This window comes from Colletotrichum acutatum (genome assembly GCF_030867785.1).
Source record: "Colletotrichum acutatum strain CBS 112980 chromosome Unknown BDZ83scaffold_160, whole genome shotgun sequence".
NCBI classification, from domain to species: domain Eukaryota; kingdom Fungi; phylum Ascomycota; class Sordariomycetes; order Glomerellales; family Glomerellaceae; genus Colletotrichum; species Colletotrichum acutatum.
In genome coordinates this window covers 22,164-46,579 of record NW_026849154.1, presented here as the reverse complement: position 1 = coordinate 46,579, position 24,416 = coordinate 22,164, and the positions used below count along the sequence as shown (strand labels likewise).

General features: G+C 47.8%; 10 protein-coding genes across 10 annotated transcripts; 4 read left to right on the top strand and 6 right to left on the bottom strand.

Annotated features, from left to right (window-relative positions):
• Positions 1-194: 194 nt before the first annotated feature.
• Positions 195-2,118, bottom strand: BDZ83DRAFT_757340 (kinase-like domain-containing protein; the record flags this gene model as incomplete). Its single annotated transcript, XM_060514884.1, has 2 exons — positions 195-815; positions 1,096-2,118. 2 exons carry the CDS (start codon positions 2,116-2,118, stop codon positions 195-197), a joined length of 1,644 nt encoding a protein of 547 aa, XP_060359064.1.
• A 189-nt stretch (positions 2,119-2,307) lies between these two features.
• BDZ83DRAFT_639678 (uncharacterized protein) lies at positions 2,308-3,921 on the top strand. Its single transcript, XM_060509447.1, has one exon. It carries the CDS (start codon positions 2,575-2,577, stop codon positions 3,643-3,645), a length of 1,071 nt encoding a protein of 356 aa, XP_060359063.1. The 5' UTR covers positions 2,308-2,574; the 3' UTR covers positions 3,646-3,921.
• A 1,157-nt stretch (positions 3,922-5,078) lies between these two features.
• Positions 5,079-6,290, bottom strand: BDZ83DRAFT_590884 (mitochondrial chaperone bcs1; the record flags this gene model as incomplete). Its single annotated transcript, XM_060506376.1, has 1 exon — positions 5,079-6,290. One exon carries the CDS (start codon positions 6,288-6,290, stop codon positions 5,079-5,081), a length of 1,212 nt encoding a protein of 403 aa, XP_060359062.1.
• Positions 6,291-7,633: 1,343 nt separating this feature from the next.
• BDZ83DRAFT_639669 (uncharacterized protein) lies at positions 7,634-8,389 on the top strand (the record flags this gene model as incomplete). The annotated part of the gene is made up of 2 exons (XM_060509446.1): positions 7,634-8,050; positions 8,100-8,389. The coding sequence occupies exons 1-2, from the start codon at positions 7,988-7,990 to the stop codon at positions 8,385-8,387; spliced, it is 351 nt and encodes a 116-aa protein (XP_060359061.1). The 5' UTR covers positions 7,634-7,987.
• Positions 8,390-9,747, bottom strand: BDZ83DRAFT_639667 (uncharacterized protein). Its single transcript, XM_060509445.1, has one exon. The coding sequence runs from the start codon at positions 9,647-9,649 to the stop codon at positions 8,591-8,593; it is 1,059 nt and encodes a 352-aa protein (XP_060359060.1). The 5' UTR covers positions 9,650-9,747; the 3' UTR covers positions 8,390-8,590.
• A 706-nt stretch (positions 9,748-10,453) lies between these two features.
• On the top strand, positions 10,454-12,183 carry BDZ83DRAFT_118367 (uncharacterized protein). Its single transcript, XM_060501137.1, has 4 exons — positions 10,454-10,477; positions 10,550-10,594; positions 10,664-11,202; positions 11,256-12,183. The coding sequence occupies exons 3-4, from the start codon at positions 10,946-10,948 to the stop codon at positions 11,908-11,910; spliced, it is 912 nt and encodes a 303-aa protein (XP_060359059.1). The 5' UTR covers positions 10,454-10,477; positions 10,550-10,594; positions 10,664-10,945; the 3' UTR covers positions 11,911-12,183.
• A 592-nt stretch (positions 12,184-12,775) lies between these two features.
• Positions 12,776-14,637, bottom strand: BDZ83DRAFT_639655 (uncharacterized protein). The gene has a single exon (XM_060509444.1). It carries the CDS (start codon positions 14,247-14,249, stop codon positions 13,011-13,013), a length of 1,239 nt encoding a protein of 412 aa, XP_060359058.1. The 5' UTR covers positions 14,250-14,637; the 3' UTR covers positions 12,776-13,010.
• A 107-nt stretch (positions 14,638-14,744) lies between these two features.
• Positions 14,745-16,737, top strand: BDZ83DRAFT_590847 (kinase-like domain-containing protein; the record flags this gene model as incomplete). Its single annotated transcript, XM_060506371.1, has 2 exons — positions 14,745-15,944; positions 16,003-16,737. The coding sequence occupies 2 exons, from the start codon at positions 14,745-14,747 to the stop codon at positions 16,735-16,737; spliced, it is 1,935 nt and encodes a 644-aa protein (XP_060359057.1).
• A 50-nt stretch (positions 16,738-16,787) lies between these two features.
• Positions 16,788-19,259, bottom strand: BDZ83DRAFT_118245 (uncharacterized protein). Its single transcript, XM_060501136.1, has 3 exons — positions 18,846-19,259; positions 18,428-18,799; positions 16,788-18,369 (listed from the first exon to the last, which is right to left on the bottom strand). Exons 1-3 carry the CDS (start codon positions 19,078-19,080, stop codon positions 17,129-17,131), a joined length of 1,848 nt encoding a protein of 615 aa, XP_060359056.1. The 5' UTR covers positions 19,081-19,259; the 3' UTR covers positions 16,788-17,128.
• Positions 19,260-20,147: 888 nt separating this feature from the next.
• BDZ83DRAFT_656853 (uncharacterized protein) lies at positions 20,148-20,990 on the bottom strand (the record flags this gene model as incomplete). Its single annotated transcript, XM_060510909.1, has 3 exons — positions 20,148-20,575; positions 20,642-20,829; positions 20,890-20,990. The coding sequence occupies 3 exons, from the start codon at positions 20,988-20,990 to the stop codon at positions 20,148-20,150; spliced, it is 717 nt and encodes a 238-aa protein (XP_060359055.1).
• Between the last annotated feature and the right edge of the window lie 3,426 nt (positions 20,991-24,416).

The following is a 24,416-nucleotide window of genomic DNA, read 5'->3' as shown; positions in this document are numbered from 1 at the left end:
TCAAAGGCTGCTATCATCGCAGCTCGAATTCTTGAGTCCAGGAGCCTCCTCCGGCCTCATTCTCAGGACGTGTCTAACAACGACGTTAATTTTTTGGATCAGGGCCGAGTGCCTGCTTCAGCGATGAGTCTCCCATTCTTCGATCCTGAGCACTGATCCGACCATCTAATCAATCTAACAAAGATCTAGGACATTCAAGGTGTCTGGCGGAACTCGACAGCACTCTGCCCAGCTTGGATTCGAAGCTTGCTTTTAGGCTCTAACATCCGATAGACGAGGCCTTCAATCTCATCATTACGACTCAAACCTTCCCTAGCGCGAGAGACAAAGCCAAGCCAATCCATCATGTACCTCAGGGCTACGTTATCTCGGGATTTCAGATCCCTGATTAGCCAGCTCTTTCTTGTCTTTTCAGGAAGGCTGATCTTTCCCACCACGTAGAGCATCGTGACGCCTAAAGCCCATATGTCGCCTGGTGCGCCACGCGTCCCTTCGGTGATAAGGTCTGGAGGAACATACCACGGCGTGCCACCTGTTGAATGCTTTTCTCGGCTGTACATAGCCAAACCGAAATCAAGTAGGACAGCGCCTCGTTGGGGAGAGTAGGCGATGTTGGCTGGTTTGATGTTGTTATGGATCACCGGGACCTGTCGAGACGACAGATATGTCAAGGCGGACGACATATCACGGAGAATCGCGTAGGCGCCCGCAGCCGAAAAGGGAGAGTTGATGCCGCGGCTAAGTGACGGGGGAAGGTGCTCTTCGTACATTGCGAGGAGACGGCCGTCAAAGGCCTGAAGCGATACGATCCTTTCCTGCAAGTGGTAAAAGTAGCTTAGTAGCGCGTGCGAACATACATGGGATTCTGGTAGCACGACCTAAATGATGTAACTTTTCCAGGAAGCATTTCTCTCGTTGCCAAATCCCCGCGCACCGAATGAGTTCCCTGGTCTCCTTTCCCTCGTATCAGGTGACTTTAACAACAATCCTTCCTAGCAATCCCGAGTGTCTAGCAGTGAACAAGCTGGCTGATGGCGTTTTGGTGATTTCCTCAAGCCGGTCCAGTTTGTAGGTAACCGCACCTCTGTTGTTTACTTCGCCAACTGGGTCCGGCAGCGGAAAAGCGCTCGCAGTGCTAGCAGTAGTGGGTTGTGCAACCACAACGGTCGCTGATTCCCCATCTGCAAGGTCTAGAAGTGGTGTACCTCTGGTGCGGACGATGCACTTAGCGGACTTGGGGATCAGTTTCAGCGGTATGCTAGCTCCGGGAGCCCTAGCGATAGGGATCTGAGCGGGAGTCGCTGTCGAGGCCAGGATAATATCTGTCACGTCCCCATTTCTCTTTTGGCGTTTGGCGTTTGCTTCCTCTTTGTCGCTAGCCGCGCGTTTGGTAGATGTCCGCGATTCGGCCGGAGCCTTGTGTATAGAGACGGAGAATCGTCTTCGAAGGATCAAAATATCGACCAGGTGCTGCTCTGCAATATTGTTGCTACCGACGGCTAGAATACTCCACAGACCAGGCCAGATGATTTGAGTTTGATCGTATGACATGCGCGCGCGACACATTGTCGAACCCAGACGAATCAGGTAGATGTCTGTGAGGGATTGGTTGAGCAACACGCAGTCGTCGTTGGCAGGTTCATAGTACAGTATGCAACGGAGGTAGTGAGGTATGGCCCGTCGCGAGGGCAGCTCGTAAGGGTCGTCGTAGAAGGGGAGACAAATAGTGAAGTTCACATCGTGTGTGCGTTGCACTACACCCACCACGTCCCAACCGTCAGCACTTTCTGCAAGCCGGACACTTGCTGGATCGGCGCCTCTCGGCCAGTGGGGGCAAGCGAGAACAAGCCAGGCGTCCGGTGCCGAAGCGAGTGTAGCACTAGTAAGAGCTTCGGTTAATTCAGCGACCGTCACGCTGGCGGCCGCTTGTGTTGCTCTTTCTTCGGCCTTTAGCCCGCAAGTTCGTCCCAGGTGGTCCTCGTCAGGCGCCGACAATCTTGGCTGTACAACGCCGCTTCGTTCTCCTGTTTTCTGGTATTCAGCTGCGATTCGGTCCAGGCGTCGTTGCATCTCGGAAGAGTCGCTGAAAGGCTGAGTTGATTCTCCATCAGACGACATTTTCGACATACAGCAGATGGATAGCCAGATGAACAAACCAATGATTGGAATACAGTTCTGTCAAGAACGGCACATGTTCTTATAAGCACTACGAGACCTGGGTTAGTTACCTGCAGTACCTCACAGGTCGGCGCTTACGATGCTGCTAAAATTGGCCGCCAGGGACCTGGTTACCGAGGCGCTGACCAATAGATAAGGTCACGGGGCTGGGGCTACGTAAATTGCCTCTGACCATTTTCTGCGTTCATTGAAGCATTTGGTCCGTTGCGACACATGCTATCAACACAACGTGCCCCTCAAGCTGTTTCCACGCTTCCCTGATTTTCAGTCTCTCGACGCGCTGCATACTTCGCTGATTTTGCCGACGCTTCGGTCACACAATCTCTCAACCCTTCGAACACGGCGCGTAGCTCCGATACGGGACCGCGATTGACCGATCGATTGACCGACCACACGATGCCCGCCTTCCAGCCGCCGGAGGTGACTTGCGAGAAGGACAAGGCTTGGATCAAAAGAGCTAAATTCCCATTCCGCAAACCGACACCGCTCTGGAATAAATACTGGCATCGATATAATACCATCACCATCCCGCTACGAGACGAAGATGCCTATTTTGCCGACGTCAGTGCCGCCGCGAAGCTCGCCCAGAGTCGTGAGCACCTTGAAGAACTCCTGGACGTTCAATGTGAAGAACGCCGGCGGGAGTACGATACGTTAATCCTCGATATTGCAGTCGCATGCATCCAGAATACATCACTCTCAAAGACTCCTCACCATGCGGCCCTCAAAGCTAGCCAAACGGGTAGCCTTGACAGTCTTCTGCAAGTCCTATGTGGTGTGGTGTTCGGCTGGAAGGATGGCGACAAAGAGAACAGGGTGCCACGGATCGACGACGCAGATGAGACTGAATACTGCATCGATGGAAAGGGCGATCTCCGGAGCAAATACAACACCCCTGAGATTTCGTCAGAGCTTGCGCATGACCCATTTGAGTACGACAACACGATAGCTTCCGGCCTTTACTCACCTCGGGGATGGGAAGACTGGAATGAGGATGAAGAAAACTTGTGGAATGATCCCTCTTGGAAGGTGTCCGACTGTCCTACATCGGAGACGAATCTATCGCCACCAGGTGTAGATGAAGTCGTGGTAGCCGAAAGAGGTGACAGCGATCAGGCGTTTTGTGAGCACCCACCAAAGCAATTGGACGGCATTCTCAAAGTCACACTACCAACAGACCAAATCTCGCCGCTCCCGTCGCCATATCTGTCGTTGATAGACACGTCTGTCGGCTTGTCACCACATTCACGACAAACATCAAGCCCTGATCCGCCATCCACTTGTGACCAGAAACTGTCCGCATCTACAAGTGCCCGCACGATTGACGAGTGGCAATCGCCTCCAAAGCCGAGATTCCCTACTAATAGAGCAGATTCCGTGTCCAAGAACGAAGGTAAAAAAAGGAAGCTGCAGGATGATGATCACCACAACGATAATGGACAGAAGCGCCAGAAGCAAAAGGGATAGCATCAGCCAGTTTTGTATCAGATGTGTTGATGATAGGCGTATATGCTCTCCATACTCGTGGCCTGGAAAGCTTTTTGCAGGGGAGGGGGTAGGCTCAGGTCTGATGTTATCACCATACCTATATAGAACGCCTTTCTTCGTCTGACTGCGATGAAAGGCGCATGTAATGGTACAAGGGAAATATATTGTAATCCTCAAATATTGGCACAACATCTGCTAGTCGGAGTTGCATGAAAGAAGCGGCAGCTCCGGGTACATTGGCAATTAGATCGGCTGAGCGTGAATCCGTCTAGCAGCTACATGACGGTATAGCGGATGCCTCAGTAACAATCTGTCAGGCTGCTTCGTACTAAGTGAAGAGGTCAGCCGTGCACCTAGGTTTGGTCGTGGCTTTGGTTCCAATCTCCCTACCTCTAAACCGAGCCCCTAATCATTCTCCTTTCAATCCATCAGACACGGAAAACTGCCGGCCCGAGAACAGCGCCCCCCCCCCCTTTGCGCCCAGGACCCACTAGGGGCGCCATGCATTCTGACAGATTAAGAACATCGAAGCCCCAAAACATGATCAAGAGTGCGAACGAAATTATTGAAATCGGAGCAAAGACAGCGCCACAACACCCTCTTACAAGTCAACTAGACAGTCGCGTGCTCTTCCTGAGGTCCATAGCGACGTAGCCACCGTGGCAACCCCATGGCCTCAGGAGCAACCATGTCCAACATGCCACCGAACTTAGCAGACCTCGAAGCCAGGTCCTGAGAACGTTCGCTGTAGGGCTTGCCACGGGTATGACCTCACAAGCTCGTCTGCTCTAGGCAGCACTTGAATTTGCCTACGGAGCACAACTGCGCAATTCTTGATCTTGGTGCTTGCTTTCTTTCTTTGAATACTACTAGGTTTGTACGTAGTGAAAGCTGGGGTGCTATGTCGAGTGCCTTTCTCAGAAGCTCGGCCTACGGAGTACCAGCCGATCGGTCTTGCTCAAGGGGAGAGGGTGTAACTGAGGAAAAGTCCTCTGAAAGATAGGTGCCTTAGCGATTCACTTGCCGCTACGGAGCTGTCGAGGCCACGTTTTTGTATTTTCTACGCCGTTAAGACCTCGCACAATTTAGGCTTAGCATCCAGGCACGACTCCTCGGCCTCGTCGTGGTAAATCAAGAATATCCACCTCAACCATACCGTACGCTGGCAGCTAATGCGACTGCTTCTTTGCTGCCGGCCAATATTCCTTGGCATAGACGGTCGGTTCATGACGTGATTCTCGAGACAACTCTTTAGTTTGCGCTTTGGGCGTGTTTTAGTGCGTCTATTGTATCTGCTCGTTCATATGTCACCATCACTGGCGGCTCTTCTTGCAATGGAAAGGGAGGCTTGCAATTCCAGTCATTCTAGAGCTATGAAATGTTATGGATCTCCCAAACTAGTTATTCCACGGTCAATCACTTTGGCCCCAAGAATCACACCGCCTCAGTGTTCCAGCCTTTCTGATTTTAACCAACCATCCTTCCGCATCGGCCAAGACACTCGATGGCGAGCCTCTGTTTGCAAGAAGAAACGACAGGATGTCAGCGGGGCTGAATTGCAACTCCGGCACGACACTCGCAAACTTGACTGCCAGCTGCTGCACACCTACGTTATTCTTGTCTCGGGTCTCTGCATCAGGCAACTCCTTTTCCGAGTACTCGAAAACAGTGCAGAACAGCTTCCGAATCACCTCAGCATCGGCGAGTCCGAACTCGATTTTCTTGTCGACGCGGCCAGGTCGTATCAGAGCGTCGTCCAAGTGCTCAATGTGGTTCGTTGTCATAATAAGGACACGACCGTCCTGCGAAGCCACGCCATCAAGGACATTAAGTAATCCAGACAATGAAAGAGATCCATGAGACTTTGTTGAGCCACGTGATGCGTCTGAGCCCAGATCGGATTCATCGTTATCAGCATCTCGAGCTCGTGTAGTGCCGACTGCGTCAACATCCTCGAGCAGAACGACGCAGCGCTGGGGAAGGTCGGCGAATAAGGCACTTAGCCGCATATCGTTGATGTCGGCAAGACTAACGACATAAATATCGAGACCGAAGCAGCCGGCAACAGACATACTAAAGCTCGACTTTCCAGTCCCCGGGCGACCGTACAGCAGGTAACCTCTTCGGTATGGCAGCCCGCGACTGGCGTACCAAGCACGAGAATTGGGGTCGAGAAAGGCGCGAATGTCGTCCAGGAGCGTTTGCTTGAACTCTTCCTTCATAATGACGGTTTTGATTGGCCTGATTTCTCGGGTCATGGTTCTTTTCCAGCCATTATTATGATGTTCGAATATTGAAGTTTTGTCTTGTGAGATTTTCAGGTATTCAAGGCGGCATTCACCCATGAGATCTCGCAGAATTTGCGAGGAACCACCAACACAAGAAACAGTCATTGTCTTGCGAGGAAATAACGCCACCTCGTTTTGTGTGCATTGCAGAAAGAGCAAATGCCCTTTGTACCAAAAATACAATCGCTCTCTCCACGGGGTAAATCGAAGGGGCTTCTTGGTCGTAGTGTCGTAGTCTGGACGGAACATGGTCCGTCCTCGCCTGCTGTCGACGCTGACAAGGGATGAACGAGCGTTTTTGGCAAAGTCTTGGGAAGAGACCCAGCATTCGAGCATATCGTATCCTTCGTCAGGATCGTGAACGTCGGTTCTACATGCTGTCGGACATTAATATTGTGCTGAAGCATTGGAAAGGAAGGGCCACCAACTTAAGTAAGCATCTACGAAGCCTCCCACGCTATTGCAAATGAATCTGCCACCAACAATGAATATTCCGCAGACGCACAACGTCATGGCAAAGCTGTCCAGGGTGCCGTTGAGAAGTTGGTTCAGCGCCGCCATGGCGCCGGTGAAGCCAGGGAAGAAGATGTCCACTACGGAGACCTGAGTAGCACTCGAGTGATGCATAGTGTCGATTTGAGAAGTGTCGATTTGAGAAGTGTCGATTTGAGAAGTGTCGAATGAAATGTGGGTATTGATCAATGAACCAAGGGTAATGATAGTTCGGTATCAACTTATTGACCGATTCTGTACAGTAGTATAGCAAAAACAAGAGCTGTGTATAGAGTTGTGATTCGGAGAGTACTGTTGTACGGGCGTTCACCAGCCGAACTGGGCAAACGGCCGGTCTTTTATATTTTGAGCTCTGCCTTGAGAACACATGACACGCCTCACCACGAAGCAGCTGCAAGCCTAATCATAAGACTCGATGCAGCGTGCTGCCGTTGGGTCTGGCCACAGCATGTTGTGGAGGCGTCATGCTAATTCTCTGCTATCGGAGAAGAGCTGGCACGACCGTGACTTGTGTTCGCCTGGTCGTTGATTTTTACCCCTGGGAAGCACAATCGGCATCCACAGCTTGTTCATTCGTCGCTTATCTTGGGCGCGTGAGGAGTATGTGTATCGACGATGCTATGGCCGCCGTCCTGGTCGACGCAACATTGGCCCATTCTCACCATTGACATGCCTGTCTATGCTCACGCGTTCGAGCATTCACTGTGTCTAATTCAGCTCTATCCGAGAGGGGCAGGGGGTTTGGTCTGGACCTCGTATGTGACGCCTCATGCAACTACATATCTCTAGAGCGGTACGTTCATACCACCTCCCTGCGAACTTATCAAACAACGGATGGATGAATGGATGAATGGATGAATGATGAAAGCGGTCGGACCTTGTTGAGTTTTCGAAGTTTCCGTCGAAGGTTCGGAGAAGTGAGGGCCTTAATTCATGGAAGCGCGCGAAAATGGACACTCTAGATGCTTCAAACATCTGCGTAGTTGCGAATGGAGCGCAAAATGCCGTGCTAGATTTTGAGTGGGGAGAAACGAGCTCCACTATGCACGAGTAGGCGAAGGAATGAGCTGTGGAAAAGAAGGACGAATGCATGTATGAATACATAAATGCATTCGTGGGTAGATAGATGGATGCATAGATGCCTGAAAAGGCATCAAGGCGTAACTGTCAGAATGAATAGATGGATAAATACATGTGGGAAAAGATGGAGGGGTAGTGCCTCGGGCCTATGTATATCCGTCATAAAACCTTCAGGTTTTGGGAATGATCAGGTGTCAACGCGGGGTGAGTAAACCCAACCATACTACCTGCTTTCGAGAAAAACCTGGGTAAGCTTGCGCGCTCTCTTGAGTTTCGGAGGAGAGTTCTTGACATGTGCTTTCATACTCTATCTAACTGCTTTCTTTGAAATAGTCTTTCGAGGTCCCCCTTCTGGCCTCTATCACCATCCAACGCAAGACTGGACGCGAGAAACGTAAGACCTGCGACAAAACCACGACATCTCCTTGACGATCGATGGAATGAATAAAATTCGCATGAGGACTTCCTCGATCAGACAGCTTGTTAAAAGGTGTCAGAAAGCTGTAGGGCACGCTTTGGAGAGCAGAATGACAATCGCTGACTGGCTTGAAGACTGGGAAAAGGTGTTCTGGCCCCGAGGAATGGCCGGAGTTGCGGGACCTGGACATGCGCGAACCAAGTGCGGATACCGTTGCTCTGCTAGTCAACATGCATATCGAACCCGGAGAACAAAAAGCTGTTTACATTCACGACTCCAATGACGATCAGGTCGCCATGGTAGGTAGTGGCGACTATGAAGGGTATTCTGTCATAATACCGTGGCAGATTGGGCTGAAGTACGTTTGTTACGGGTCATGTAAGATAGCCGAGGTAAAGGTAATCGAGGATACTTCTACATGAGTTGTTTCTTACTCTTTGTCAATCTCCAAGCAGCCTTTCCTGAAATCCTGAACGTGATGAATGAGGACGTTCCTTCATGCACAGGGATAGTCAACGTGCCTTCGCCTGAAAACATGTGGTCTGAAAGTAGACGGATGCCTTCCATCGCAGTCAACCCATACACTTTGCCATCGAGCCGAACTGGACCAGGTATATTAGAACCGCTAGCTAAAGGTCTTTTGTAGTGCCATACCTTCTTGAGTTCGTGCTGGTTCAGCAGATCTGACAGGAGCTAGAAGGGGGAATCTTCCTTCGTTATCACTTTCAAAGCTTTCGTCGCTGACCTCGCTATCATCGCTTTCGCCACTTCTGCTGCGTTCTGCCTCACCGTCTCGACTCCTGGCTCCAGTGTCGCCGCTGGCTTGATGACTGATGTCAACTTCGCGGCCAGTGGCTGCAGCTGCACCAACCTTGTGTCCTTGAAGCTGCCGATACTTTTCAGTGGCCAGTCGAGTAGAAGCACTCTTATGTTGAATCGAAACATTTTGATGACGCCAACTTTCCTCAATTCGTGCACCCAAGCGAAGTTGGTGACTCTCGTCGAACGCGTTGTCGTCGAGGCATTCCTCGCGAAAATGAGGAGCATTACCTTGATCTTCGCCTTGCTGGGATTGCGTGACCATCCTTCCAGCGAACATTAAGTCTTTGTAGTCTCCATCTAATCTGGCTCTTTTATGCCTACTCCCATGATCGTTTACGAGCTGTTGTGTACTCGGATGGGTTATGGACTGACGGCGTTTCTGAGGGAATGTGTGATCGGGGATTTTTTGAGATCGCTCTTTCGCGAGATGCTTCTCAACGACCGCCTGGGCTTTTTCCGTAAAAGCCGAAGAGATGTCGTGTTTTCCAGGCCATTCTGCCAAAGCTTCACTCAACTCCCGTCGCTCGGTGCAGAGTGCTGTTATAGAGGACGCAAACAAACATAGGTAGTAAGTTGGGTCGCCGAGCTCCCGTCGTATAGTGGAGAGGCACTTCTGAGCTGATTTGTGTCGACTTCTCGTAGGTTGAGCAGCGGTTGAATGGTATGGTGGGTTACGAAGTAAGATGGCTGTACGCGTCAGTCTCTTGCTCAAGTCGTCATCGGATAGTCCGTGCGCAAACTCGTCCAGAAAAGTTGCAAGATTGTTGATATGTCTAGCCATGATACGGGCCCTAAAACGGCTACTAGTGAATGATAGATGAAGGAATGAATAAAGATTGAGTGTGAATGGATGGGCGGACATGAATGAATATTTGAGGGGAAAGGCCGCTCTTGGCTTCCATCAGCCCAAATCCAGTTCGCTAGAGATAAGCCAGATCAAATCGAATTCACGAATTGGAGTTCTATCCCTGAGACCGCCGAAGGCCCTAATTCGTTGATCGGCTGACAACATACCTTCTGGCACCTGGATCACACCAGAAGCGACGTACACCCTGCTGGTCTTGGGGCTTGGCCGGGCACATGCATGGCGCCACATACTGCATCTATTCATTCATCTTACATCCACTCGTGTCTCATTCATCTATTCATCCCATGCTTTCCCTTCGCCTGCCAGGGTGTTGTTAAAGGCAACACGAATCATGGCTTCGCCGCGACCTCTTTTGTTACGACAACACGCCACGCAGCACAGCGCGATCTTTCTTTCCTTTCCTTCACGTTACTCATTGTATCTAGACCTGACCCTATTGTTGACTAGAAGCCGTTTATAGCATTGCAGCTGCTTTATTGAACCAGCTGCGGGTGGTCGCATAACTGGTTACGGATGATCAATGGCATACTCTTTGGCTCATAATTTCAATATGAGCGGATGGAGTAAGATGACTTTCCTAGAAATGTCATTATCTTTGCCGAGGCCGCGATTCCATTGGCCTGGCCGATCTGTAGCTGTTAGAGGAAACTCGATTATCAATACAAGGCGCAACGCATAATCAGCAGAAGTCGTCGCCAAGGATAGAGAAACCATACAAGAGACTTACGACCTACAGTATCATTAGAACACAATAAAAGAGTCGAAGGAAACTAGATATCGATCGCTCATACTTCAATATTTAGCTCTGACCAAAAACTATTCGTGAGTCTCACGCGAATCTTGCTATGAAGGTGCTTAGCAGCGGCTTGCTGATAGATCATATGCACGCCACAGCCAAATTTTAGGGTGATGTTTCATTCCGACGGATGCGAGGTAAAAGTATCTGATCTTACCCATCCCTGAGAGGGAATGATGAACAAGAGGGTGAAATGATTGACCGAAGAATAGATGAATGCATGCATAGTTGTATGCTTTCAGCCTGCGTCAGGGACTCTGCTCGTCTTGGCCATGAGGGGTGATTCTCGGCAATCATTAATACAATCGAACCTAGACTTAGGTGAATTAAGCTACATACTCTACCGCCAACACCAGAAGTTCACTGTATAAGAATAGGAAGCTTTTCCGATGGCGTCTGCATCGATAATGTTGTGCTCCAATGTTATTGGCGGAGGTTCAACCAACAACAAATCGGCTGGAGCCTACTCGTTGTCTTCATCTTAACGCATCAGCATGGAGGCGCACTCCATTCATCTCTACAGAAGTGTCCGAGTGGCAGTGATACAGCCTGACGGAGCTTTGCTGACAACGGAGGGCAATGAACAGCAAATTCTATTCATTAAACATGACGGAACATTCGGTGGAACAGGCCATGTTGCTACCTGTATTATGCAACACGAAATGACCAGTATCCGAGCGGAAATCATTCGCTTTTCTGCCTATTCCGTATGTAACTACGTTTGGAGGTTGAACACCGATCATTTCAAATTGTAAGAATGCCATCGTAAGCTCCGACTTTGAGGATAAACCTGACATTCAGCAGACGAGTGAAGTTCACATCTCCATGGCAACCCTTTGCTCAGCTGGATTGGATCCCATCTCCAGAAGGGTACGGGTTAATAGCAACTGCCTCCTTCTCTCGTTTTCCCGGTGAGGTGGCCGTGCGGATGGGCCCATCAGGCCGGGCGGTAGGCACAGCTACTCAAACTCTCATCGCTGGCCACGGCTCGCCCATGACTTGTTCAATCAACATCGATATCTCGGAGGACGATTTGATCGTCATTTTCCAGCCAGACGATCCAACTTTAGCCCCCGTGCTGTCCCAAATATTCACAAGACCGCCCTTCGAGTGGAATACAGAGACTGTCCAGCCGGATCCCTACTACACCAATGACTCTCTCAGCATGCCAGAACAAAATAATATGGGTTATGCACCTGAAGCAGAAAACCACAGTGGAATCTGCTTCCCATATCGCAGCAGCGTTATCTCTCCTTTCGAACCAGGACCCGGCCAGCAAAGTTGCGTTTCAGATCAATACCAATTGCCCTATGCAGATAAATCCAGTCCAGCTTCTGGATCGACACTCAGCATCGGCTCAGAAGATCAAAACAGTGCACAGTTCACCACCATCAACAGTGCTGGCACCCACCATGATACTCTTGATGACCGTTGCATCGTCGTCAAACAGCTGCCGTAGATCAATGAGGGCCGGGGGTGAGGGGTTGTTCAATGCAATATACTGATCGGTACAAATAACTGAAACGACGGTCATCAATTCGTCTCAAACCCTTCGATGTATAAGGTGGGAGTCAAATATGGAGCCATTTCTGGCGCTCGGCTAAGCACACACTGGTTGCGCTGATAAACCATTTCGAATGCAAGAGATGCTACCCAACCAAGAAGGCCAACATTTGTTTCAATGACACTCTAGCTCCACATGATTAGCTTATCAGACTATGAAGTAATTTATCCTGGCATCACGTACTAGAAAAAAGGCATTCACCGCCTGATTCTTCGACAGGTCCAAAATGATCGTAGCAGAAGCCCGGCGCAAGCTCAAGATGGCACTGAGATCGCCGTCCGGCACTGTCAGGCGAAGCGTACATACAGCCATTTTCAGCCTTTCCAAACCTCTTGACTTGAATCGAGGCTTTTCAACTCAGCCAATAGTTGGGGCCATCATCATCAGCGACTAACTGGTGGAGGTTTTGACTGTGCTGCAGTCGGGTTGCGGAGGGCGGGGATGATGGGTAAAATGCGGGTACCTCAGAGCTTCACAAAATGGAGCTATTCAACATCCAATGGGATGCTCCAGATTACTGAGCTCTTAAGTCCTGGCTTCTGCCTCTCCGGTCCCCACCGCGCAGCGTCCGGATTCGGTCCGCAGCGTGATGACAGCCGCAAAACAAGGTTTGCCCCACCGCACCCTCGCCATCGAATCATAGTCGAGCAGTGCGGTACTTCTTCCCTCGGCGTTGAGCATCTAAGTCCAGGAGAATGAATTCACTCAGGTGATTGCCTCTGAGATGTAGATCAAAGCAGCTGAGCGAACGGTCGCCGTGTCGGCAATAACCGTTATAGATGCCGTGATGGCCATTAGGCTGTGGCTTGGTCATCTTTCCTGTCCGCAACCTAGTTGGTTAGTTACATTGGAAGGTCGGCGATACGTAGCGACTCTCCATGCGTGACTATTCAGCTATCATGCCCCACATAAACCACGAAGTAGGCAATACTTGTTCACTATCTTCACAAAGCCAAACTGATGCCATCACGCAAGCCCACCTATCTCTTCATACCTCACTCGCCAGTCCTAGCATTCAACCCGGCCGGAAAGACAGGGGGTGATAATCTAACAGGAGAATGTCTAGTTGTTACCCTTCGCTTCCGGCGATGACATTCCTCGTCCACAGTCTCCTCATCACTCTCGTGAACAAATGATCGCTTCCTGGTTGAGCAACGCCCTATAGCCCCGCTTCCGCTTGGCGTGTATCGACCCGCCTGCTTTGTATCTCCCGATTCAGTAGGCATGCTTGCCCTTGTCGGAGGGCTGGATTCGTCCGCTACTTCGACATAAGAGAGCTCCGGTGAGGAATGTGACGTGCAAGACGACGTGGTCTGTACAGGATAGGGGCTTGTGGTTGACCGAGAATTTTTCGACAATGGTGTGGCGGCAACGGCGGACAAACTGTCCGTCGGCCGCGGCGACGTGGGGTGTAGGCCGAATGACAATCTGGGGGTTGTTTGCGATTTTGGTGATGTGCTTGTCGATTTATGCGACCGTTTCGCGGAGCCCTCCCCTTTTTCTTCTATTGCCTCAGCTAACGTGACTGATTTTACATGCGCACCTATTGATGATGATGGCTGAGATTGGTGCTCCGAAGTTATCTCGTCCGTATCGTGACAAACCGTTGCTCTCAGCGAAGGATGACTCCATGGTTCGTCCACTTGTTCGTCCGAGCCAGGTGAGGAGCATAACTCGGGGGGGAATGTGTTCTCGTATTCCCATGGATCGCCTCCATCCTCGAAAACATCATCTCGCGCATCGCCATCGCGTCGGGCATCGGGTCTGTTTCCAATCGTGCTAGTAACGCCGGCAGTGGTGACGTGGATCAGCTGCTTATCCTCGGCCCTACTCCAACCGAAAATAACACCACACACAAACTGTATGAAGCTATCCATACTGCCAGTTTGGCCAATTTTGAGTGCCGCATCGCGGGTACTTGTAGACGAGAAGTGCTGTCGGAAATTGATGGATGAAAGGGCGATGTCGCGTACGAAACTGTCGAGATCTCGGCGGCGCTCTTCGTGCTTCGCAGCGAGAAGTTCCTCGAGGTGTCCACGATTCTCAGCGTGTTTTGCAGCAGCCATAACGTCGGCGAAATAGGCGTCCTCATCGAGGAGCGGGACTGCGATAGTATTGAACCGCCGCCAGTAGTCACCCCATATCATTTTTGGATTGTGAAAGTCCGGCTTAGCTATTCGTCTCCAGGCCTTGTTCTTCTCGTATGTCATTTTCGGCGGCTGGAAAGCGGGCATTGCGTGATTCTGTCTTGGGTGTTGACCGCGGTCGAATTGCCGGTCGGGCGGTCGTGTTCGTCAAATGTACGGGCGGGTGGATGAAGTAGCTGGTAATGTGAAAAGTTCGATGCGTGTATTGACGTGGAAAGTGAATGTGTGGCGAGAAAGGACTCTGCGACAAGATGGATGGCCAGCTTGGAGGTTGGGCGTTGGAGAAGGTGTTATTGTTAAGATTGGGGATTTCTTGTGCACGAGGGATGACATGATCCAGTCATCAGCCAGCCTTGGCAGTAATTGCGACCCGTCCGATAAGCGAGCGCGCGCTCTTCTTGGGCGCAGGCGCTAAACTGTCGCTCCCTGTCTCTGGTCCAATGCAGGTGCGCAGGTACCTTGCCGGGCATTTCCCTCACAAGGCCTCGAGGACTACTTATAACACCCTACCTTGGCCTGTACCAGAGTTTTAAAGGACTCCCCAAAGCTAAACTGCCTCACCTGCTCGCCTTCATTATCAGGATGAGTTCTCTCAATAGCGAATCAACTCAGACTTTTAGCGACTCTGCTGATCTGCAGCGGCGCATAGACCAGATCAAGGCAGAATACCGAGAGAACAGCCAATTGGCTGAGCAGAGTGAGACCTGCACGGCAACGAGTGCAACAACATTACCAACTCCTGGCAGTCTTGAGCTCACCGAAATCATCGAGGCCTTTTCCAACGCATCCCTCGCCTCGTTGCCTGATGCTCGTCTTATTTTTGCCTGCTGCCGCCAACCGCGCAACACTGACTCTGCTATGATTCCTTTGCCGCACAAAGTTGGCGGGTGGAACATGGTCGGTGTGATACAGCGCACGCACGACGTGAACTTCACTCTGTGTGTTCCTCTCAACGACCCTCCCTGCGACCCGAGACCTACGCGGTCCATACCTTTACAAGTTCGATGCAGTGTTTACTACGATCCTGCCGACGACAGCTGCGTTCTGGTCAACAAATCGTGTGTAGATTTCTATCTCACCAGCTTATGCTCTCCAACGAGCCGCCGGCGCCTATCGTATGACCAGACCGAGGTGATCAAGCCCGGTATGTGGAGAATTTCGGCGGAGGTCAAAAACCTCACGACTGAGCAACATCTCGTCGACTTCTTGATGCAGCGGAGGCAATTCACCATCACTTTACTTGAAGGCCTGCCTAGCTATTCAGCTACCGCCAAGCGCCTTGCCTCCGGCGAGGAGCAACATGGTGCAAAGCGACGAAGACGGGAGAGGGCCGTGGCAGAAGTTGTTCTTGCCACTTCCACGGACTTACCACACAAATCAACTGACGCCGCCGTTACCGAAGTTGCTAAAGGCCTCGGTCCCGCCATTCCAACCTCGCGGAAGATTGCTCGAGCGGGCGGTACACCACTTCTAGACCTCTCGGATGGAGGAGTTGCCGTCGTCCGTTCTAAGCAGGTCAAGGACGACGAGGTCAGTTATCTGCCCCTGGACAGAGAGGCCGGCGGGATTTCTCGATGCGGCAATCAGACCACCTACAGATTTCATCGGCTTGAGCGAATCGCTGATACGCTGTCTGCCAGTCTCTTCACTGGCCGCCACTCGGCATTATCGGAAAAGGTTGTGGCGAAGGTGATCAGGTACAAAGGCAAGACGGCCGAAGACCTGATAAAATGCGCATCGATCTGGAAACGAGAAAAGTCGTTCCTGGAAAAGCTACATCACGTATGTTTTTGCGCCCCGAAAACGTTCGGTATGTTCGACCTCTGCTAACGGCCATTAGCCAAACATAATCTCCCTGAAGGCCTTCGACGGCCGCGTCTTTGCCATGCTTGTCGAGCAGCTTCCCCCGCCCCTCCACCGCGGGTTTAGTTCGCCTTTCAAGACAAGCGACGCTCAAAGAATACTCCAGGGCACGTCATCCGCCTTCGCCTATCTTGCGGACCAACGGGTCATCCACAATGACATCAAACCAGCTAATATCGCCTATTCGCCTGAGCGCGGCGCTGTTCTTCTCGATTTCGGACTAGCTACGACGATCGATGAGAAGGAGCTGCCCGGTGGTACCCCTTGGTATGTCCCGCCTGATCTTATTGTGCAACGGACACGAGGGGCCCCAGGCGACGTGTGGGCCTTGGGTGTCACAATGCTCTATGTGCTGGGAAGTATTACTCTTCCGGAGAAGACAACAAGAGGTTGGCTCATCCGTAACGTGACAAATCGACATGGGGAAGCTCGTGAGCGCTTGCTAGGCTGGCTCGATAATGTCGCTCGCGCTAGGGCCAAATTAGATCGGACCGATATGCTGGAATCTACCGTTTTCCGGATGCTCGAGCCCGGAATCGATTCTAGAATCCATGCCACACAGATCGCAGCCAGCCTTGAGGATTTGAAAGTAACCTTGGGCAGCAAACCTCACTTCTCAAACTTGCAACCGCACTCGGTCAGGGACAAGGAGAAACCATCTGAGAAGGGGGATCGCACAAAAAGGAAAGCTCGGCGGACAACTTCTGACTAGGCAGCTTCTCTGACACATTTGGGGCTTTCCCATGTAACCGGGTAGTTTCGATCATTGCAATCGGCCGTGCCACCTTTCAACTTACGAAACAGAGGTATGAACCCTCGTCGCTGCCCAGATTGAATCCCAAACTAGCAGGCGTCTGAGGTAAGGCCTTTTCCTGAGCCATGGTCTCTGACGAGATCTACAAAACCAGATAGTCCTCCGGGCATTTCTTTCAGACATGGTGTCATGTCCTTATCACGCAAAGGGGTTCGCAAAAACACCTTATATACACTTCATCTAGTGAGCCGTTTCAGAGCAACCGTCCAATATTAGTATTTCGAGGAAAAAACATCTGCCTATAATCAGAAATCCTGGGATTTGAGTAATAAGCAAAACCGCGTCTTCATTATGTGTGTATTATAAGTAACCGCGGTATACACATATAAAGAAGAAGAAAAAGCGATGTCCCTGCTACTACGTCGCTGTCTTCAGAGTTGCCATCTGAGCTTTCGTCATCTTTGACTGTCTCGGAGTTTGGTAGCCCCACAGTTGCTTCCCGTATCTGTTCTTGATTGTTCCCATTATAGGCATCGCAGTTTCCAGTGATTGTTGCCTTACGTGGAAGCCTCTGCGTAGCATGATCTCTGACGAACCCGAGAAACAGCCGAAGAATGTCTGATTCCCTTGCATTGCCAGACAGCTCAGCACCACTTCGAGTGAGAGCCTCGACGGTGTCGCTTATCTGCAGCAAATGCTCTGCAGAAAAGCCACAGGTGTGACATGTGGCTGAGGACGAATTTACTGTGGTGGCGGCAGGAGGGAGGCAATCTCGTCCATTCTTTTGAGGATTAGGCTTTCCTGAAGAATGGTTGGAATGAGACGAACGCGGCGAAGTCACCTGGGGTGTAGTTTGCGATCGCCCCCGCCGTGTTCTCGTCCGCTTCCCTCTATTTGACGCATTATCCACGTCCAGTGAGGGAAGCCCGTCAAGGTGAGGCTGGGCATCTTGACAACTCACGGCGCCAGAGGCGTGAGACCGTGGCTTTGATCTTAAGGAGCGCCGAATATGTCTTTCGCACTGGGCTGGAACGCCCCTCCTGCCTGGCTTCTCTGCCAAGACTCGAGAAGGTAGTGCGCGCAAAGTCCTCACAGAAAGAGCATTTGTTGCAGTCGTCTCATTGGGATTTCGTGATCTCTTTCGCTTAGGAAGGCAAAGGTCGTCGCTCTCATGTCCTTCTTCGCATGCCTCGTGACCTCGTTTTCTCTGACTGATGATGACGTCACCACCTTGCTGTGAGACGAAGGGGTGATCTGAGGATGGGGTAGGAAGCGCAAAAATGTCTGGTTGACATTCTTCCGCTATTTCCAGTGAAACGGCGACATCATCGATGGAGAAATTGGAAACAGAACTTCGTGCGTATAGTGGGCTCTTCGCGGGGTCGGGCGGCGCCGACTTGCTTGTTGAGAAGGTCCTCGGCCGGTGTCGATCTATAAATTGAGGTTCCCGAAAGGCTCCGTCCGGAAGAAAGCTCTCGCGATCGGTGTCGTCATCATCAGAGCTCCCGTTGTCGTCGTTAACTGAGCCGTCATCCTCAATGTTTTCGCAGGTGTCGCCGTTTTCGCTCGTCGCCTTGTCTTGGGTAATGCCTTTAAGAATTCCTGTCAGTTTAGGATGTCATCTTGCGTATTGTTCCTAATCACTCACATTCGTTCACGTCATTTGGAACACAACCTGCTAGGCGGAGTTGTCCGGTTGAAGATCTAACTGGACTGGGAACCAGAGGCTGCTTGTTTTGTGCAGCGGCCACTGTGACTTGCTGTGAGGTCAATCCTGTGGGAAGCTGAGGAAGAACAGAGGCACAAGGCGACCAGTGTTCCGAAGACTTGATTCCATCAGGGGTGGTGTATTTGGCGGTTTCCGCTATAAAACCATCGATCTCGAGGATCGAGGCAAAAGGCCGCGTCGTATGTGCGAGATCGCCCATAGTAGGGCCATCGTATGACTCGGCTGTCGCGAGAGCCCCAGTGAGATTGGAGTCCGGTTCGTCGATACTGAGAGGAAAATCGGGAGGACCATCTGCTTATTGTAAGTCAATGCCTCAAAGGATATGATGCGAGCGTACTAGAAGTATGGCTTGAGGTCTGATTCTCTGTCACAATTGAGGCTCTAGGATCTCGCTCGAGTGACGTTGCCAGTGCCGATGGTTTGAGTATTGATGTTTGCTGTTGCTTTCGCTGTTCCTCGCGCTTGCGTTGACGTTTCTTTTCTTCACGCTCCATCTGTCTACGCTCACTTTCTTGATAGAACTTGGCATAGGACTGCACGTCATGCGTCCTTTTGAAGTGAGGTTGAGCCATGTCGGCGAAAGAGAACAATTTGGTTGAGTCTGAGGAGTATGAAATTAGACCGCTGTCGTAATCGTTGGGAGCTAGGTTTATATAGGTTGTTTTCCAGGCGAACGACCCAGTCGCTCAACACAACGCTCGGTTCACGCCACCACCTCCCCAAACTATGGAGGAGCTTGCAGCTTCCACATTCGCAGTGGAAATGGAAAAGAACCTTTCGCTGGCAGTCAAATCGCTTCATGGCAACGCCTCTGGCATGTGAACCCCTGATGGCGCGTACTCTTCACTCTGAACCTCGGAGATGCCCCTGAAGCGCTGGCGGCGTTCTTCTCCTTTCAGAATAGTCGTGACAAAACAACTGCCGAGCTTATCATGGCCATTGACGCAGTAACCTGCAGCTCTGAAGCCCTGGCCAAGCCCGTAAGCCACGTCACCATGTTGAAGAAGGCTGGGGCTATCTCACCCGCCAGGACCGCTTCTGGCGCCGTGAATCGTAGTTGTCGGACGGAGGAAAACCAGCCGTCTGCACCAAATCTCGGACTTGTAGTTGCACCGGCTGAGGCCTGTCCAGCTAAGACTGACCTTCCACCGAGCCTGCCCAGCCTTTCAGCCGGCATAAAGTCTGGCCCCCTGGCTAGGGGAAGAGGTCATCTGCTCTCTCTCCTGAAGGTGGCCCCTTGATTGTGCAGGATCAACCGCACGATCCGTCAGGATGCTACCTTAGACGCATGATGTGTTCAAGCTGTTAGGATGGGTTAGGACTGGTGGCGGAGATGTCGATCATCTTGGGAATGTCATGCTGGCGCGCCGAGCTGTGCTCAGCCTTCCGATACCTTCCGTCTCGTATATGCGACGTGATTGATGATCGCAACATTTTGTCGAAGGCGAACCAGGAACACCAAAATGGTCAGCACCGCCGAAGGAAAATTCACCTCTTCGAGCAATCTTGTTGACTCCGGAAGCCGCCCAGCAGCTATTGGGTACGCCTTGGTGAGGTCTAGCCGTACCTTTTTCTCGACTCCAACGTACGGACATCCAGGTTCAAGGATCGGCATTCTGCCCATGGTATGAAAGACTGTCTATGGGGTAATCTCGGCGATGAGCCCTCGCTTCTCATCTTCAGAGACTCTAAGCGGAAAATGATCCCGTCCGTTGGTAGATTGCAGTGCCATGGCCAGCTCCGCCACTGTTTGCGGCGACCCCGAATTGCTGTACTCTGGCAGAGATTTCGAGAAGCTAGTAGGAGCTGACTCTCGGGGTCTCGGTAAGAAACTTTCTCGCGAGCCATATCCCAGCTCAGGGGCGCCGAGCCCCTGAGTAGCAGGCCATCTCAAGGGTGTGATAGTTAGGTGAGTGTCCACCGGCGTAGTCGCAGTGCGTACATGTCTTGGCTGGCATACTTTCCTCGTACATACGAGGGCGTCATCGGCGGGAGCATTATGCCCAGGTGTATGTATGCCGAACATCCAGGCTGCCGTTGAGACGTGAATTACCCAACAGGGAAATTCTATCAGCGTAAGCAATAGTTTCTCCTATCAGACTCCCAGTGAGATAGAGCCCGTCATGACTTGACTGGTAGCCCGGCCAGACGCCAATCTCCGCGATGTGCGGTGTCTCTCGCCCTTTTCGGCAATGCTCGACTGTTGACCAAGGTTGGAGGCCAGAAAATCGCCAAAGACGGCAATTTCTCGGTCACGCTCTGCGTTCTTTCGCCCGAGGATGGACCGCCAGGGGTACTCCCGCGGGCGCTCGTTGTGATGCCTGGCATAACACGCCGAACACTCGCAGCATCTTATGGACCCCGCTGAGCTGTCAAATTACCAGAAGCGGTAATTTTGGGTGTGAGGAACGCGGCGAGTCACCTGCGGCTTGCGGCCGCAACGAAGTAATTGCGGAAACTTGGGAGTAGTGCGTCGAGCCATTAGTGACCAGTGGTGTGATCCTGTGCCTTATCCCATAGCCCCCTCGCGTCCTTGCATTACTCTCAAGGGTAAGTTTGGGTCGAGAATGAGGCGAGAGGAACGGGAAGGCGAGGCAGAATGCGAGGCGAACGGTAAGGTAGCCCTCGAGAATCGGCAACGGGGTTGCGAGGCGTTCCATCGCACAGTCAGACAATCTCGACATCGACTGTAATCGAGATCGGCAAGGTGCAAGGCAGCAGACGGCGGTGAAGAGATTACTACAAACGGCAATCAACTGAGGAAGTTAGCAATACAATTCCAGCAAGAGAACATCGGAACGTGCTGTGCAAGGCGCGCTGTACATAGGCGGTACGAGTGCAGGTAACTAGACACAGATACCTTTGCCATCCAAGCACTGGGTTAAGCCAATGTATGGTAAAGCCATGGTCTCTCGTACGGTTGATAATCGCGAGCGAGAGTTGAATGGATGTTGACGATGCGTGAACATCGTAGAGACCGGGGATGTGGCTGAGGCCGGTGAAATAGCGAAGTGGCGCAAACAAGTGCTGTGAGAAGGAAAGGATACAAAAGAAACTCCGAGGTACTTTGGCGCGTTGGGCGGGGCAAGCGCTCATTTATGGGCTGGCAAAAACGGCGAGGGATGGCGTGGCCGAGAATTACCCGATGTGGCAGGTGCCGAAAATGGCATGTCAGGACCGCCATTTCCGAAGGCAGGCAAGCCGTCTCTTGTTTTACTTTTTTTTAAAGTTCTCTAAGTTTTATTATATTTACTATTACTTTTATAGCTTATAGTCTTTTTTATACTTCTCTATATATTATTAATTAAAATCTATAATTAAAATAAAATAAAAATTCTTTTATACTTTCGCTAACTATATTTTTTATATATAATTTAGGCTATTAATAATAATACTACTTAGTTATTTTAATTATAATTTATATAATAATAAAGGTATATTTTAAAAATCTAGTTAATTCTTTTTATTTAACTATCGGTTTATAGATAGAAAGAGGTTAATAGTTTATAATTTATATTAAATTACGAAATTATAAATTTTTAAAACTTTGAAATAAATAGAGAGCCTCTATTAAATACTATTTTTTTAGGTATATTATTATTATAACTTAATATATATAATAAGGCTAGGGCCTGCCCTATAAAACTTATAGCGGCTACTATACTATATATATAAAAGTAATAGATTTAAAACGACTGCTCTTAAAATAAAAGAACTATAAATAAATTACGTAACTACGATTATATAATAAAATAAAGAACGGACGTTTATAAATAAATAGAATAAATAATTATAAATATATAGAACGGATAACTATTTAATAAATAATTAAATAATAATAAATAGAGATATTATAAAAGATATATTTAAAAACGAGATTTATATATAGTATAAACTTAAACTAAGTTTAAAAATAGACTTCCTATAGCTTCTTTAATAATTAACTTAATATTAGGTTTTATAATCGCTTTTACTTATTTTTTTTAAAAACCCCTTTTAATAAAACTATAATTAATTATTAAAGCTTTATTTATTTTACAACCTATAAATATAGCTTTAAAAAAGCTATTTATAATTATAATACTATTTATTTAGCTTTCGTAGCCTTAACTTCTATTAATATACTTACTATAACTAGCTAGCTATAATAATTATAACTAATAATAATAATTTTAAAAAACGTATATACTAACTCCTCTATATTACTAGCTTTTTTATAAAGTATAAAATAGGCGAATTTAATAAATCGGTCGACTATAACTAAAATATTATCGTATTATATATTTATTAATAGTTCTTTAAATTTTAATAATTTAATAATAAAGTCCTATAAAATTAATTAACATATTTTTAATAATCCTTTTAATAGAGTAATCCGCCGGGGCCGTATTATATATTACGTATTAAAGAAAACTAAGTATATTACGCTCTAAACCTAATTATTAATTATAATAGCTCCCGACCTTTTATTATATTATTTTAGCTATTTAGAGGGTAAGCTTTATTTATTTTAATATATATAAAACCTCTTAGTACTAACCTATATAAATAACTAAGTTTAATATAATCTCTTTTTTTATATAAATATTATCGTTACCCGGGGGGGTTTATAAGAGCCGTTTTAAGCGCCGGTTTATTATTTTAACTTTATATATTTTTAACCTACCTATTTTAATTATTATAATTAAATTAATATTAATATACTAAATTTTAATATTAATATTAGCCCGGCTATTTATAATATTTATACCGTTACTTAGCTAAATTCTATATTATTAAAAAGTACTTTATTATTTTTTAAATATATTTACGTTAATTATAATAGTTATAATATTAAGTTAATTAAAAAAGGGGCCTAGTCCGAGGGGAATAAATTTATTAAAGGGTATTATTAAGTTTTTATTAATATAATTTAATTAGCCGGACTCTTAGCTAGTTCTAATTAACTATTTAATTAATTACTTAGTTAGTAATTTATATATTAATAAGTTTATTTAATAAGTTTATTTAGTAATTTATTTAATTTAAATAGAGAGAAGTTTATAAATAATATAAAAAGTAATAAAAATAAATAGAATTTTTATAAGCTTTAATATAAAGAGTAGCTAGATATTAACCCTTTTAACCCTTTTTTTAAAAACCTTTATGTCGCTATTAAAATTTAAAACCTTTATAATTAAGGGCCGCCTCTAACTTTTATAACCGATTTCTATAGCCGACCTTTATAATTAACCTTTTTAACCGCTATTACTATATAATAAATAAAGTAGCTTACTTATCCTAAATTATATAGCGGTTTTTATATAAAAATTACTATATTAAATTAAGTACGTATTTAGAGTATATTATACGTATTATATAGTTAAAAAGTATATTATATTATATAATTTCTTTTAAAAGCCTAATCCCGTTAAAATCCCGTTAAAGTCGATCTTTTATATTTATAAAGCTAAAAAGAAAACTACTATATACTTTTAATAATAATAATAATAATTATAGCTCGCTATAGGGCTTATATAGGCTATTTTTAGTTTTTTTTATAGGTTATATAGTCTTTAATTACTTTTATAATTTTAGTATATATAGAGGATTTATTATAATAATACCGAATCCGTTTTTATATTTTAATAACTTTTTAATAACCGTATATAAATATACTATAAATTTTTATAATAAACTTAAAGGTTATTTTTTTAATTAAATTAATATTAATCCTTTTAGCTATTATAAAAAGCTTTATAATTAATATAAAACTACTATATTTTTTTTATTTAAAAATAACTTATATTTTTTTTAAAAATAGCGACTTTATAGTTAGGTCTTTTATTAAAAATATTTATTTTACTATTTTTTAAACCCTTTTAATAAATAATTTAAAAATTATATTTCAATAAAAACTCGTTCTATT

Excerpts from the sequence above, each read along its gene's own strand:
- BDZ83DRAFT_639667 (XM_060509445.1), bottom strand. The coding sequence starts at position 9,649 with ATGTCCGCCCATCCATTCACACTCAATCTTTATTCATTCCTTCATCTA.
- BDZ83DRAFT_118245 (XM_060501136.1), bottom strand. The coding sequence starts at position 19,080 with ATGGCTCAACCTCACTTCAAAAGGACGCATGACGTGCAGTCCTATGCC. Across the intron at positions 18,800-18,845 it reads GACCTCAAGCCATACTTCTA|ATGGTCCTCCCGATTTTCCT; the intron begins GTACGCTCGCAT and ends TACAATAAGCAG. Across the intron at positions 18,370-18,427 it reads TCCAAATGACGTGAACGAAT|GCATTACCCAAGACAAGGCG; the intron begins GTGAGTGATTAG and ends GAATTCTTAAAG.
- BDZ83DRAFT_639655 (XM_060509444.1), bottom strand. The coding sequence starts at position 14,249 with ATGCCCGCTTTCCAGCCGCCGAAAATGACATACGAGAAGAACAAGGCC.
- BDZ83DRAFT_639678 (XM_060509447.1), top strand. The coding sequence starts at position 2,575 with ATGCCCGCCTTCCAGCCGCCGGAGGTGACTTGCGAGAAGGACAAGGCT.
- BDZ83DRAFT_118367 (XM_060501137.1), top strand. The coding sequence starts at position 10,946 with ATGGAGGCGCACTCCATTCATCTCTACAGAAGTGTCCGAGTGGCAGTG. Across the intron at positions 11,203-11,255 it reads AACACCGATCATTTCAAATT|ACGAGTGAAGTTCACATCTC; the intron begins GTAAGAATGCCA and ends GACATTCAGCAG.